This window comes from Sturnus vulgaris, chromosome 3, assembly GCF_052056855.1.
Source record: "Sturnus vulgaris isolate bStuVul1 chromosome 3, bStuVul1.hap1, whole genome shotgun sequence".
Lineage (NCBI taxonomy): Eukaryota > Metazoa > Chordata > Aves > Passeriformes > Sturnidae > Sturnus > Sturnus vulgaris.
The window spans coordinates 24,080,189-24,094,607 of record NC_142245.1 but is presented as its reverse complement, the minus strand read 5'-3'; the positions used below and the strand labels follow the sequence as shown (position 1 = coordinate 24,094,607).

At 45.2% G+C, this 14,419-nt stretch overlaps 1 protein-coding gene across 1 annotated transcript; it reads left to right on the top strand.

Annotated features, from left to right (window-relative positions):
- The first annotated feature begins 262 nt into the window (after positions 1–262).
- SERTAD4 (SERTA domain containing 4) lies at positions 263–6,808 on the top strand. Its single transcript, XM_014887421.2, has 3 exons — positions 263–428; positions 789–904; positions 3,857–6,808. The coding sequence occupies exons 1-3, from the start codon at positions 263–265 to the stop codon at positions 4,613–4,615; spliced, it is 1,041 nt and encodes a 346-aa protein (XP_014742907.2). The 3' UTR covers positions 4,616–6,808.
- Positions 6,809–14,419: the final 7,611 nt, after the last annotated feature.

Sequence of the window (14,419 nt, the reverse complement as noted above, 5' to 3'; positions counted from 1 at the left end):
GCGCACCGACTCCCGGTGCCGGGGACCCCGCGCCCTTTGTGGCAGAGGGCTCCGCTCTTTCTCCTGCCATAAGGAGGGAGTGGGGGGGTGGGAACCCCAAACGTGTGTCTCCGTGAGATCGATATGCGTATGTTTTTAATATCCGTGCGCGCAGAGGTCTGGCTGCTGGGGGCCGCGGGGGGCGGAAGGCGGCGGGGCGGGGGGCAGGTGAGGGCGGCGGGCGCTCACCGCGCTGCTTCGCTTCCAGGTGCCGGCGCCCGCGATGACCCTGGTGCTGCCCATGCAGCGGCTGGGCCGCCCCATCGCCGCCGAGGGAGCCGCCGACCTCGCCGCCTACCGCGCCCTCTGGGAGCCGCCCTGCTGCGGCCGCCCCGGCCCCGCCGCCCCGCCGGCCCCGGCCCCGGCGGCCCCCGGGCCCCCCGCCGCAGGTAGGCACCGCTCCGCACCGCGGCCTCCGCGGGCACCGGGGGCTGGCGGAGGGCGGGGGTCTCCCGGCCAGGGGGGCCGCAGGTGCGCGGGGCCGGCGGGCGCCGTCGCGCTCGGTGCCGGCGGAGCGGCGGAGGGGCGAAGTTGTCCGGCGGCCGAGCGAGAGCCCTGCGGCCGCCCCGGCTCGCACCGGCCCCGGGGCGTGCGCCGGTCGGGAGAGGGTTTATTCCTGATCGCCGCGAATAGATGCGAAAATATGCGGCGGCGTTCTCCTGTAGAGCGAAGGGAAATGAAAAGTATTTTGTTTGGAGAACCTCCGGCAAACCGCATGTCATTTGTCATATCTGATTTATTACCCGCAGGATCACATTACAGGGGAATTTCAAATCCTGTAACAACATCCAAGATCACATACTTTAAAAGGAAATATGTGGAAGAAGAGGATTTTCATCCGCCACTCAGCAGCTGTACGCATAAAGTATGTTTTCTAATAGTCATTATTTTTACTCTGAGTTTCAGATGCTTAGTAACACTCGATTGACCCATTTCCAGAAGGCTGAAATACTCTGCTGAAATTAGGAGAATGATCCAGCTGTTTGCTCAGAAACAAACAGTTGTCACTTCTTCACATTTATTGTTGTATTGTCATCAATTGCAAAAGAAGCAAAGGCGTTTCTGCATTTATAACAACTGCAAATGGAAATGTTGAGGACAAGTTTTTTTTTCAGATTATTTTGTTCTTAGCTAGTTCATGTCATGCTTACAGAAACAGCTCCGTAACAGCATTTAAACAACAGAAGGGAAGAATATAAGTAAAAGATTTCCCACTCATATAAAACTTTCTTTCCAGGGGGGGAAAATAGTAAGAGGTTCCGTATACCCCACACTGGTTACAGATGCTCTAAAGAAACAGGATGACTTGGAAAGCGAGTACAAGTTCCTTCAGTATTTAATCGTGTTTATTAAGAAGCTAATGACTCCCAAAGAACAGATTAAGAAATGCAAGAATTTTTTTTAATGGAAGTTGTCAGGGGAGAGATTAGAGCAAACGTTTCCCAGGCCAGTGAATACATAAATTGAAATCTGACTTTTTTTGTCGAGGTTTTATGCTCCTCTCCATTTCTGTATGGGACCGAATGCCTGGGGTGAAGTGCATAGGGATGGCTCATGCCTTGAGACACCATGCTTGCCTTGTTGAATCCTGCCTGGCCCATGGAGATCCAGTGCTACCCATGCTCTCTTGGCAATGAGGGAGGGATTTCTGTGGAGGAGAAGCAAGCATTTATGCTGAGCTCAGTTCCCAAGGACATTAGAGCAGCTGAAGGAATTTTCAGCTACTAATAGAGTTGTCTGGAAATAAGTACCTGGACCAGGAAGGTGAAAAATTGTCCCGCTGTTAATTTCAGAATATGTCTGGTCTGCTGCCAGAGCAGTGAATAAACAGCACCAAAGGTGTTGAAAAATGTGCTCTGGTTAGTTAGTGAGTGTCTCACACATGTCACTTCACTCTCCCAATTTTCAGCCAGGTTGTGTTTTTTTACAAGATTGTTGTATTTTTGTATCAGTGATTAATTTCCTTACCAAAAAGGGGAGGAAGAATGGTTATTTAGTCTTTTTTAAGAGCAATAAGAAGCAGTTGTAGAAGTATTGGTAAGCTAGACACAGCCACTGTTTTGTGCTGTTGTTTGCAGAGGTGTAACATGTCGGAAACCCTGGGTCACCAGTTTCTTCAGCTGAGCCCAAATACATTTTCTACTTTGCAGCGCTGAGCTCTGGCAGAGGGAGGATGCCCACCAGCTTTCCTTGAATTTCTTACATGCTTATACCTCCGCCACCCAGTAAAGAGTTAGATTCTGAGATTACTTGTCTCATAGAGGGTGTGATGGTAGGGCCTGGAGCCTCTCTCCAGAGGGCTGCTGGCAAACATACAAAAGAAAGCCTTTGACAACTTGTTCCTACTGGTGTCCCTCCAGTACATATCTCCAGGAGAATCCCAATTCAAGACTTACTGGTTTGCTCCAGGCTTTTATGGCTTCACTGGCTGTTGCTGCAGCAGGTACAAAGGACGCAAATGAACCTATAGGCTTAATATAATTTAAAATGAGTCATTTATTATAGAAAATTACTCTCTCTAACAAAGAGCTTCAGCTGTGAACTCGTATGAAATTATGGCCAATTTTTGTTTTTATGAGGCACTGTGCTGCTTCTAAGCCTCGCAGACATGACCAGGCTGTGGAAAGAGCTAGAGGGCTGAGGAGAGCTGAATGGATGTGAAAAGCAGCTGTGCTTTAAGCTCTTTCAGTCCTCATAGCTACGACTTCCACTCTGCAAAAATGCTGTAACCATGTGGGAAAGGGAAGAATGATCAAGCCACAGATGGGGGGATTTAGAGCAGTCTCTCTTTGTGCTGTGCTGCTCTCCTCCTACGCAAACCAAATTCTTACTAAAAATGAGAATTAGTTAGTAGTGCTTACAGTAGTAGCATGCATTGCCCCCTCTCTGATTTTAATTCCCAGGGTAGCGATTACAGTGCAGAATCTGGGGCCTCCCAGGGGCAGTAACCTGCTGGTGCTGCCAGTGCTGAGAAAGGGAGTCCTGGAAGGACCGTGGAAGGGAGAACAAATCTATGGGCGTAGAGCCAGGATTTCTGCAAATCCCTATCCTCTCTCCGTTTCCTGACCTTATCCCTGCCTATCTGCGTTCCCACCGGTCCTGTAGAGCACGGGGCGTAGTACGCCGGCCAACAGCTGCTCTCCAGATGCTGGGATGCTTTGAGATGGGTTTCTCCCTGCCTCCCTCCCTGCATGCACTTCTGTGCACAAGAGCAGCGTTAGGGCCTGGCAAATGGAGACCTCCTCCTCGCTGGAGGGCCTCTTCCACTGGCAGCAGATGAAATGTTCCAACACTTGCTGTGTGAGGCGATGGCTGCCGGCTGCCTCTTGCAAACCTTGGCGCTGCAGGAAGGACCCTTGTTTGGCTTCACAGCTCTGTAGAAGCCCCACAGGGGATGATGGAATTGGGTCCATTTGCAACAAAAGCCCCCCCCCTAGCCATCACTGGAGCAAAACTGCACAACAATTTTATGTTCTAATCCCAAATGTAATTAAAGAGCCAGATGTGTGCATCTGGATTTCACTCTCTCACCTTGGATTTATGCCCTGCAATTGCCTCTGCAGTGTAATGCTCAGCTACTTACCTCCTGAGCTCAGCTGCTTGCCCCCTAAACGTGGGGGAATGCTGTTGCCAGGAAAAAGCAGGTCCCCAGCTACACGGATGTGCAAAATGAAAAAAAAAGCCAGTTTTAGATGCCTCAGAAAAAGAACAGAAAAGTAGTGACACAGAGGGAATACTTTGCTTCATTTCCTTTCTCCTTGTCTGGAACAAAACCGGTTGCCTTCAGTTCCATATCTTGTGTTTTTTGCATTTTCAGACAATCTCCGTGTTTGAGGAGCGGGCCCATATTCTTTACATGTCTTTGGAAAAGCTGAAATTCATCGATGATCCTGAAGTCTACCTGCGGAGATCCGTCCTCATCAACAATCTCATGAAAAGAATCCACGGAGAGATCATCATGCAGAACAACTGGTGCTTCTCCACCTGCTCCTTCAGTGGCACCTCCCCACAGGAGTGGTTCGTGCCTCAGGACTGTCCATACAGAAAACGCCTTCGGATGGCAAAGGAGGAGTATGAGAAGCTCCACATGTGCTGCTTCTATCAAGAATGTGGCAGTCACTATTTAAATCTACCCTACTCTGTTAATGCTAGTACAGAAAGTAATTCCTCTTCTTCCTCCTCCTCCTCTTCCTCCTCCTCCTCCCCTCCCATTTCTTTGCCAAGCTGTTCCCAGCAGGTGGATTATGAAGTTGGCAGTGCACCTTCTTACAGAAGTGATGACCAGATACCTGCTAATGAAATATTCATCACTAATGGCAGGTCTCACAGTAACCAGGAAAAGGCAAAATTTAATGACGAGAAAGGAGGTAATGAACCTGAGAGAGAGAGCATCGCCCTAAACTGTGAACCTGTGAGAGGCACCCATGCTCTTGAATGTAAAGGCAAATTTTATGACTATTTTGAGACTGGATGTAATGACAAGAGCAACATAAGCGAATCTTGGAAAAAGTCCTTAAGGAAAAAGGAATCTTTATCAAGTAATAAAATCTGCTGCAACAAAGGAAGTAAAATATGAGGCATCTTTTATTGCTCTATTGAAGCATGCACAGCATGTTCCTTCTCTATCAAATTTTTATTTTGAACGGATTTTTTATAGTTTTCTACGAATGGTACAATCATGCCACAAACATGACGTGTAGAGTGGAGAGCAGATTGCGTAAAGTGTCTCTGTGCCGTCCCCATCAGAGGCTGTTTATAAACGTGGAGACTTCAGAAAGAACACAGTTGCATTACTGCTGAGCACTGTAGTCTGTGCAGCTATGGTGGAGCTTTCGTTGCTGAAAATGCCAATCAGCCAGATGGGGAAAACATATCGTTTTACATATCCCCGCCCCCAAGAAGTCTGCCATTAATTAAGAAGAACCTCCATTATGTTTACCAAGGAATTAGAAGTCTGGTAAACAAATTGATGCTACCAGCAAGGATGATATGCTCCTTGTAACTCAGTATTCGTTCTGACAAAGGACTGTCTTCATGGATTGGGAATAAACCATCCTTATGTTTTGTAGTGATACTCTTGAATTCCTGTATTCAGCGTCTTGTTCAACTGACAAAATAGGACATAGCATAAAGAAATAACCTGTTTATGGAATCTTAATCAGAATCAAACATGCAGCTCAAGTACTTGCATGTTTTCACCTCGGCTGTAATAACTAATGAGGTTTGTTGTTACACAGGGCAGGTTTTTTTTTGGTGCCTTACTTTTTGTCTTAATTTTTGCCAGTGTGAAAATTAAGTATGAATCTGATACAGCAGGGATTTAACCTAAACAGAGATTAAAAAAGAAACCCACAGGGTGGATCAATATTATTAGAAACCTTTAACCTTTGAAGTACTGAGTTCAACTTCCTATTCAAACATCTCTGTTCTTCCTTTTTGATGCTCAATTGCTTTTTGATTTGCCATCCTTAGGAAGGGATTTAAGAAACAATAGAGAGATGTCTCTTGTAAACAAGCATTCGATGCTTGAGTGTTTCTATGGCAACTGTCTGTTGCTGGGGCTCTTTTTTTTTCTTCTTCGTATAATGAAGTTCATGACCCAGTGGCATGTTTTATACTTTATTCTGTTTCACATAATTTCTCTCTTTTAGATTGCAAAAGCATGCGGGAGTTTTCTACGACTTTTGCCGTTGATTTGAAAAAAGACAAGAAGGCAAAAAGCACAATGTTAATTAATAATGTGGCGATAAACACAGTTTTATCTGAATGAATGTAAGGGGTTTAATTTTAAAAAAGAACATTTTGGAGATTTCAGTGGCTGAGGACAACATTTAGTCATTCCTAGGCAGATTGATTGCAAAAGTGTGCTGTGTAAATTGCCCAGAAGACATTAGTTGGGGTTGGACCAAGAGTGAGTCTTAGATCCACCAAATTAATTAGTTCCCACAGTCCCCATAACAACTGGCAGGATGTGCTCAGCGAAATAGCCACATCCAGGCCACAGCTGACTCATAAATAGCTGCCTGTTCCCACAGCATCTTGCACTCAAGTGACATCTCTGCTTGCTCCTTGCCCAAAGGGTAAAAATCACCTCTGTGCTGGGGGAGCAGCCAGCTCGGTGCAGGGCATGAGTGTCCCCAAGGGGACACAGCCCCCGGCTTGGCACTGGAGTCAGACAGGTCTCTGTGTCTGAGACCCCCTGCTTTGGGTTTCATGGGTTCAGCTGGAGGAGTCCTGGGCCATGGTTATTTTGGGTAGCAAAATACATTTGCAAACTGTATGGTCTTTGTCAGAAAGCCCAGTGGTCACAGGAAAACCTTCCCCCTCAGCCCAGGTGACCACAAACACAGCAGGATATAAATCAGTGATAACCTTTATGAAGTCAGGTGAGTTTAAACTCATAAGTTTGTAGGGGTTATCATTATGAAAAATGACAAATAAAGAAAGTACAAGTCCCACCTGATTTCTCCAAGACAGAAGCTTTTTTATTAATAATAATAATAATATTAAATATAGATCTCATTCATACAGTGTATGAGTAGGATCATCATTTAGACATTTGTCCACAAGGACCAATTTTTTTAAAAATCTGATTTTTCTTGTGTTATATCCAGATAGTCTAGTAATGTCTGCTCTTTTCCAATATTTGATAAACGCTTGATGTTTTAAGCTTAAATATTAGATGCTTGTATACTAATGTGTTGTTGTAGTAAAGTGAAATTTCCTTGATATATATTTATTAAAATGACCAAAATTCATTTTAATTTTATATCTCCAATGGCTACTGGGTCCTTTCCCCTATGTTCCCCTCCCTCACCAAAGAAAATGCTGTTTAATCAAACTGCTCCCTGCTCAAGAGATTACACTGTGCACTTCAGGCTGGGTCTGTGAGGGAGCTCAGCCTTGCCAGGGTTTCAGGAGGATTTAGGACAGTCTGAAGGTGCACTGAGAAGCAACAGATTCTCTGTAGACTTGCACATACAGCCAAGGAAAACACCTGGCCAAATGCTGCCCAAACCACAAATCAGCCAACACTTTTGGGGGGGCTGAAATCTTTTTGACCCTAAAGGGCTCCTTGGTCTTCCAGAACAAGCCTGCACTCATAACCTATGGCAGAGGCTTCTCAGGTGAATTTGCACAAGCTGAAGTGATGGATCAGCAGATCTTTGTCTATTCTGGCCTCTGTAATGGCTTCTTTAGGTCCAGAGACATCTGGAAATTAACCCATTACAGCTCTGGACAGTCTTATTGTCATCGGGGTCTGTAAGGGAGGAAATCTAACAAAAGTTGGCCTAGGGATAAGTGGGAGTTTATGCCTTTCTCTGGATCTGGCCTCACAAAATAATAGCAAATACTGGAAGCAAATGTATTGGACTCAGGAATCTGCTGAGCTACCCTGCTGGCCTCACAAGAGACAGAGGCATTCCATGTCAGAAAAGGGAGGTGGAAACACCCTCGTCCCATTCCCAGAAATGCAATAGACTTTGATAAGATTTCCAACCCGGGCCGGACTGAATGGGATTTCTGGTTTAAATTCCGTTTGATTTACAGCATGTGAAGTCTGTAAGCCTAATAGGCCCACTGCACACTCCAGTTCTAGGGACATTTTGCTAGTATCAAAAAATTTCAAGAAACAGTTCTTTCACAAGATTATATGAATGCCTTTCATCCATATGTCCCCCACATAACTGCTAAATGAATGCTCCTGAACTTGATCCTGGCCTGCCTGCCAGGAAGAACTGGACAGAAGCACTTCTCTCTGGGAAGATTATTTTTCTCTCTATCAAAAGACACTTTGCTCTTAGAGTATAAGACTATAAAGTATTCTCAGCACATGCCAAACAGCAACAGAAAAAGATGTTTCTGTTGTCACATCAATTTTGTTGTCGCTAGGAACAGAAGTATCATTTTATCATCAGGATCCAGGTAATTTCCCTTGGAAATGCACAGTTCATTTGAGTTTAAAAAATCATGTTTCTCTTTCAAAACACGTGGCATAATATCATTGTGCTTCATATATACTCATTACTTTTGCTAAAATTTTACTATTTTTACTGTATTAGCTAATCTGTTGAAACAGCTTAACATGGTACTTAAGCATCCTCAGCACTCAGACAGCCTCAGCTGGCAGTGATGTGCAGTGCCAGCAGAGCAGCTGGTTCCACAGGGAAAACAGACACAGCCTGAGCCACAGAAATGAAGTGCTTCTTTCAGTCCTGAAGGTGTTACGCCCCTAAGCAAAGTTGTGGCACAGACTTTTTTCACATTTCATCTTCCTGCATGCCCTCCATCCTCCTTTTACACCCCTCATCTACCATCTGTCCTTTTGTGTCCTACCATCATGAGGACCATGACACGCTGCCAGGGTGCTATGGTGTGCCACCACCCTTCCAGTTTGTGCAGGGGATGCAGGGTTCAGAGCCACAGCATGAGCTAAATTGGTTTTTAAACGAAGTAACCAGGTGGCTGCTCTGTGGCTCCTCTGTAGCCTTGTGCCAGCTGTGACTCCCCACACCTAAATGACTTTTCCAGCTGCCTCTAGCTCAGATTGCCACTATGGAGTGATCTGGTGATCAGGGAGTTATGGCAAAGAGATGAAGGTGATTTCTAGCCTGCATTTGACTTGTGTCCTGTCATTGCCTCCTGGAGCTAAAGGTGTAGCGAGAGTTGTAGCAAGTGCAATGGCTGCTCACTCATGCCAGGAGCCTTGACAAAAGAAGTTTCTTAAGTTTTATCACAAAAAAACCCCAGAACCAACCCAGTCAGTCACATCAGGGAGAGGTTTAAAATGCTGTGAGATAAAGGATATCATCTGGCGTTGTATTCAGTGAATGTAACTCTCACATGGAGGCCTCCCAAAGGGACCTGACCTTTTACATTGTCCATCCCTTGCTTTGCAGCCTCTAAGACAGGGGCTGCCCTCGCTTTCTGCAGGTCACTCCTCAGTACTGGTATGAGCTTTTCCACAGCTGCACGAAGCACCCCAGAGGCTTTTCCTGGCAGGGTGTGCACAGCCTGCTAAAATATCGTAGCCAGGGAAGCGTTTCAAAGGACCCTGCTGGAAATGTTAGGAGATGCGAATCTTCCACAAGGCATCCCATATAACAGCCAAGCCGCTCAGTCACGACTACTTGGAATACACAGTAATTTCCTGTGTTTTTTCAATCTCACTTAAACTTCTCTGACAGATGGGGAAAGATGACTAAACCAAGGGAGTTTACAAAAGTTCGTCTTGTGGTGTTTGCAAACTGTCTCTGTGAGGTCCATTTTCTCTAATGTAAACACAGCCGTGGCTGGGTGCCGAGTGCTTTTGCAGCAGCTAATCCTGCTCAGCTTAAGGCTGTTGAGACAAGGAGTACCCAGCCAGCTGGTCCACTCTGGGGGCTGAACATGAACCAGCCCTGGGGCTGAGGGGTGTTAGGGGGAGACCTTCACTCTCTGGGCTTTAAAAAGCATGAAGCAAAGCAGCTGTGGCTCTAAGACCAGACCAAATTTACTGTGCTGGGTCAGAAGCTTTCCAAGGGGCCTTGGGTCAAGTGTGGAAGGTTAGATAAAACTCCAGGGCAGTAATCATGTGAAAGCAATTGCCTTTGGGGCTGTAGTTGGCCTGTTGTTGCTCTCCCTAGTCTTAAATCACTGCCAGGAAGGGAGTGCACCTTGGGGAAAGTGGAGTTTCAGTTTCTTGGCTTTGCAAAAATGGTGCAGAGCATGCAAAGCTTTTTCACCAGCTCCAGCTGAAAGGCCAGGTAGGCAAATGTTTTCACTTCTTTTATTGCTCAAGTTCCCCTGGCTAAGGAATGCAAGGGGAATGTTGTATGAGGAGGAGCCACAGATGGGTGGTCTGTGTACACTCAGAAGTATGCATGATCAGAAAACCCCAAATACCAACAAAAACCCCAAAGCAGAGAGATACTGAATTTGAAAAGTAACTCGTCTTCTATGGCTAGTAATTCTTCTCAATTAATCCAGCAGCATTTTCCAGTTTACTGCAGAGAGCATTTATTCTGTCATACTGGGATTGTAGCAGGACAATAAATGGCCTGTCTGCTTAAGGTCAATCCATTTACAGCTGCTTCCTGCAGTGGTGCTTTCCCTGTGGAATATTCCCCTAGGCTCACCCTTCTGTATGGTGGTCTGTGTCTGCTTCCTGAAAACACCAGAGGCTCAGGTCCTTGCAGAGGAGGATGATGAACTGTCTGGTGGTCACCAGATGGATGGTAGTCTTCTCTCTCCTCCATGATACTGGCCTGTAGCTGCCACAGTTGCCCTCAGCAAGTTCAGAGGGACTACACAGCATCCTTCTTACCATCCCCTCACTGCTTTACATTTCTAATACGTTATTTTCTCATGAAACGATGAGAAACATATTCCTCATGAACTATGACTGGTGTCAATGGTCTCTAGCAGTTTGCTGGCCGGTATTTCAGAGATTTTTGCAACTGGGTGATGGGTAATGAGACCTTTAGCTGGCATGAGATGATGCTGTGCTATTGATTTTTGGAGAAATTGTGCCTGGTCCTGTAAACTGACCACCCACATCTTTAGTTATTGATGATTTTGTCTTTTCCCCTTTCCTCATTTTCTTAATCAGAATTAAGGCTTTAAAAGACAATCCCTCCCTTCCAGCCCACATCTTGTGGGACCAGCTACTCTGTATTTACCTCTTTTAGTCAGGAAAAACCTCTGCCAGTGGAAGTTAAAGTTGTGCAGAAGATTGTTTTCAAATCCAGCTTTATTCTCAAATTCCAGAGTGGTTTGTGTCTATCGGTGTATGTGTAAAATCTGTGCTCTATTCCTTCATAAATGCTAAAAGGCCTTGTAATTTTCTCCCACTCCATCCTTTGCTTTTTCAGGGCAAAATCGTCTGTACTTTGGTCTATGAGTAGGTCCCACCAACCAGACTCATCATCCTCTTAGTGATATGGCTGCCATGGGGCCATTTATTTCTTTGAGTACAGTAGTGTGGGTTTGGCTCAAAATGCTGCTGTCCTTTATCTTTCCTACAAGCCCTCAGACAGTGAACATAAATCTAAGTGTTGTTTCATTATAGTATAATGTACTTTCAGCGTTGTTTTCTTCAAACTTATCTCCTGTGAGTCTCCATAAGTATGGCTAAAGCCACCTGCATTTCCCAATTTCCATTAATATTGTAATTAGCATTATCCTGAAAATAAAATTTGACTAATTGTTAAATCTTGAGCAGCCTACATTTTACCTGTGGAGGCTGAATATGTATTATTCCTTCTTTGACCCCTTCTCTGTGTAACAGATTGGTTTCTGCTTTACCAGCAGACTAACTGGCATGATGACAAATCTCATTTTGTCTTTGCTGTAGGAAGTAAGGCACATAGTGTTAATACAATCCTGTATCTCCATTGAAAGATTGCTCCAATACTGAAACTTTAAAATAACCTGTATAAGCATCACAGGCATGAAGAAAATCTCAAAATACAAGCTGAGCATAAGCTACTGTCAGATCACTTGCCTTACTCTGCATGCAGGCTGAGACAAGGATTTTCATTGTATGAATTTATCCAGCCATTGGAAGCGCCTGTTTGCTAATACTGAGGCTTAAAGATGACAGTGTAATGTCAGCTTTTGAGGTATTTCACTGGTGACCATTACAAATAAAGCATCCAGCTAACAATCTTGCCCTCCATTCCCAGTGATCCTCTGAGCCTCTCAAGCTGCTGTGGACCCCAGTAGTACCTTTCCAGCTCCCAGAGCTCCTTTGTCCCTTTGAATATTTCCATATACTATCACTAAGATATATTTCTAGGCTCTAGAAACACAGGGACATGACAAACTGTATTTTAACCAAATATCATCATAAGTAATGGAAAGGCAACCAGGCTGATAATTTTATTCTTTAATTGTGAATATAGGAAACCTTTTTTTAAAAAGTTACTCTTATTTGGGAACTCAATTTTAATCTATATGATGCAACCCCAGAATTTTCTGGCTGTCATGAATCTGACACCCATGTTCTAAAAATCCTTCATGATCACACAGCCCTCCCTTTTGGTAGGTGCCAAAATCAGAATCTCAGCAGAGTCTCTGAGCTTTGACTGGATGTTTTCCCACACTGCCTCATTTTTCCCCTTTGCACAGAAGTGCTGAGAAGATGTGTGTGGAGGGGGATGGTACCTGAGAGAAAAATGTAAATCATAGCAACCTGACTGTCAAGAGGGTATCACTTTTTATTTCCTAGCTCATGTTCCCAGCAACAGCAGAGCTGCAATATTAAATTGTTTTGTTTTACCTCTCGGCTTGGTTTACTGGTGCCAGAATAGTTGCAGCCCCTCGAGCACAGAGGTAAGGGGACCTTGCAACTGCAAGCTTGCCTGGAGGTTTTGTTCCCCTTTGATAGGTCGGGCTGGCTCTTATTGCAGGAGCAGCTGGGAAGGAATAATTAGCATAACAAAGAGCTACATTATAGTATTGCATTGTGCATTTGGAGCCTTCACATACCTTCACACGTTCGGTTACATGCTACATAAATCTGAATTCCGGGTAGAAATGGAAAAACACTAACTGAAAAGGAGCTCAACCTTTAAAGTGAAAATAAATTTGAATACTCTTAAATGCAAATGTAGAACCCCTCGGTGTTTCGGGCATAGCCGTACCGCCAGTGCCAGTGGCTGCCGGTGGGGCTGTTTGGAATGCGTGGCCAGGGAGAGCCGCTGTCCCCGGCTGGGGGGAGGAATGTTGGGAGGGAGATGCAGGGCGAGTTCTCGCTGGCACACAGGAGCTGATGGACTGAGGAGGCGATGACCCAGGCAGCCCAGCAGCCGCTTTCCACCCCTCCCAGCCCAGAGGCGGTGGGTTACCAAGGAGAAGGCTGGGTGTGCAAGTACTTCGTGTTTTGCTCTGTTTTCATTGTTGGCAAACAGCAAAGCTGTGCTGTGGGAGCGTTGGCGATTTGTACAGATTTAGTTGCACAAGAGGTTACAAACCCTGCAGAAAGCTCTTTTACCTGCCCAGGTGCCTCTTCTGGGAGCTCCCAGGTGTTGAGCCCTCTTCTGCTGTCTTGCTCACAGCAAGTCTGCCCCATGTGTCCATCCCTGCCCCACGGCAGAGGCTGGATGGAGCTTACTACAGGCTGAGGCATTTGCAAAATCCGTGGTTCCTTCCCTGGCTCGTTGGGAAATAAACTTACACACACCATGCCTGCCCAGCTGCCCACTCACTGCAGCATATTTTTCTCCTTCCTTTTCCCCCTCATTTTGACTGTTTTTGGTTTTTTTTGGTGAGGAAAATTACCCATCCTGGGAGTTAGAAGAAATGTATAGAATGGAGAAAAAGGAGCAAAAATATCCCAGGGAAGGTTTTTCAGAGCTGATCCTCCCCTGGGTCCAATATCTGTCAGACGTGCTTGCAGCATGCAGCTGCATCAAGCTGTCAGAAAGAGGGATTTAAAATCTAACCCGCATATGCAAGTCTTTCGCTTGCTCCCTTGGATTGAGAATCCCTGGCAGGGCAGGAGAGTAAATCCCAGTTTAGGAGGGTGGCTTTGTCAGCCCTGCAGGCAGCCTGTACTGCAGCAGGGAACGGAAAGCTCCATCATTGTAGTGGTGGTGATTTCTGTAAAACCTGAATGTAGTTTACCCAGATATGTGCATTTGGAATGACTCATCAAGCGAGGAGATGCAAATCGAGCAAAGACCCTTGAAGATCCTGGTGTTCTGTCCTGGTTGTGCATGAGATGGAGAGGCTGCTGTGCCTCTGAGGTGACTTGAGGAAAAAGCCAGATGTAGGCTTTAAGAACAAGACCAGAGCATTGTAATAACACTTGATAGTTCTTAAATGGTTGTAGTAGTTTAGGATGCAAAAACTTTCAAACAGTTACTGAGGACACAATGTTGTTCAGGCTTTACGGTTGTGATAATGATAACAAAATTTATCAGAGAAACAAATTTGTCAAAACTAATGAGACTTTTTACATTTAAAGCACACTGACATTGTGTTGTGCTTTCTTTCATAAGTAATGTCTAAAATAAGAGTTGTAGTTGAAAGAGATTTGTGAGAAAAAATTACACAGATCTATTCTTTTGTTTACTTGGTGCACTTGACAGCCCTGAACACAGTCAGGTTCTCTGCTTTGCCGGTACAGTCTGTCAGTCAGCTTTCTGACATTTGTTTGAGCCTTTACATAGCAGCAGGGAAGAGAGAACTAGATTTTATAAAGAAAATATGTCCATGGAAACACAAAGGGTGCTGATGGATTCAGTGGTAGGGAGCGTCACTGGGTGATATTTTGCATTCATCCATTTCAGGGGAAAAATAATTCAGCAGGCGATTGGGTTGGGTTTTTGGGGCAGGATTGTGGGATTTTTGGTATTATTGTTGTTGTTGTTTTGGGGTTTTTTTCTTTTGTTTT

Coding starts and splice junctions, on each gene's coding strand:
- SERTAD4 (XM_014887421.2), top strand. CDS start 263: ATGACCCTGGTGCTGCCCATGCAGCGGCTGGGCCGCCCCATCGCCGCC. Junction 429..788: donor CCCCGGGCCCCCCGCCGCAG/GTAGGCACCGCT, acceptor TATTACCCGCAG/GATCACATTACAGGGGAATT. Junction 905..3,856: donor TCAGCAGCTGTACGCATAAA/GTATGTTTTCTA, acceptor TTGCATTTTCAG/ACAATCTCCGTGTTTGAGGA.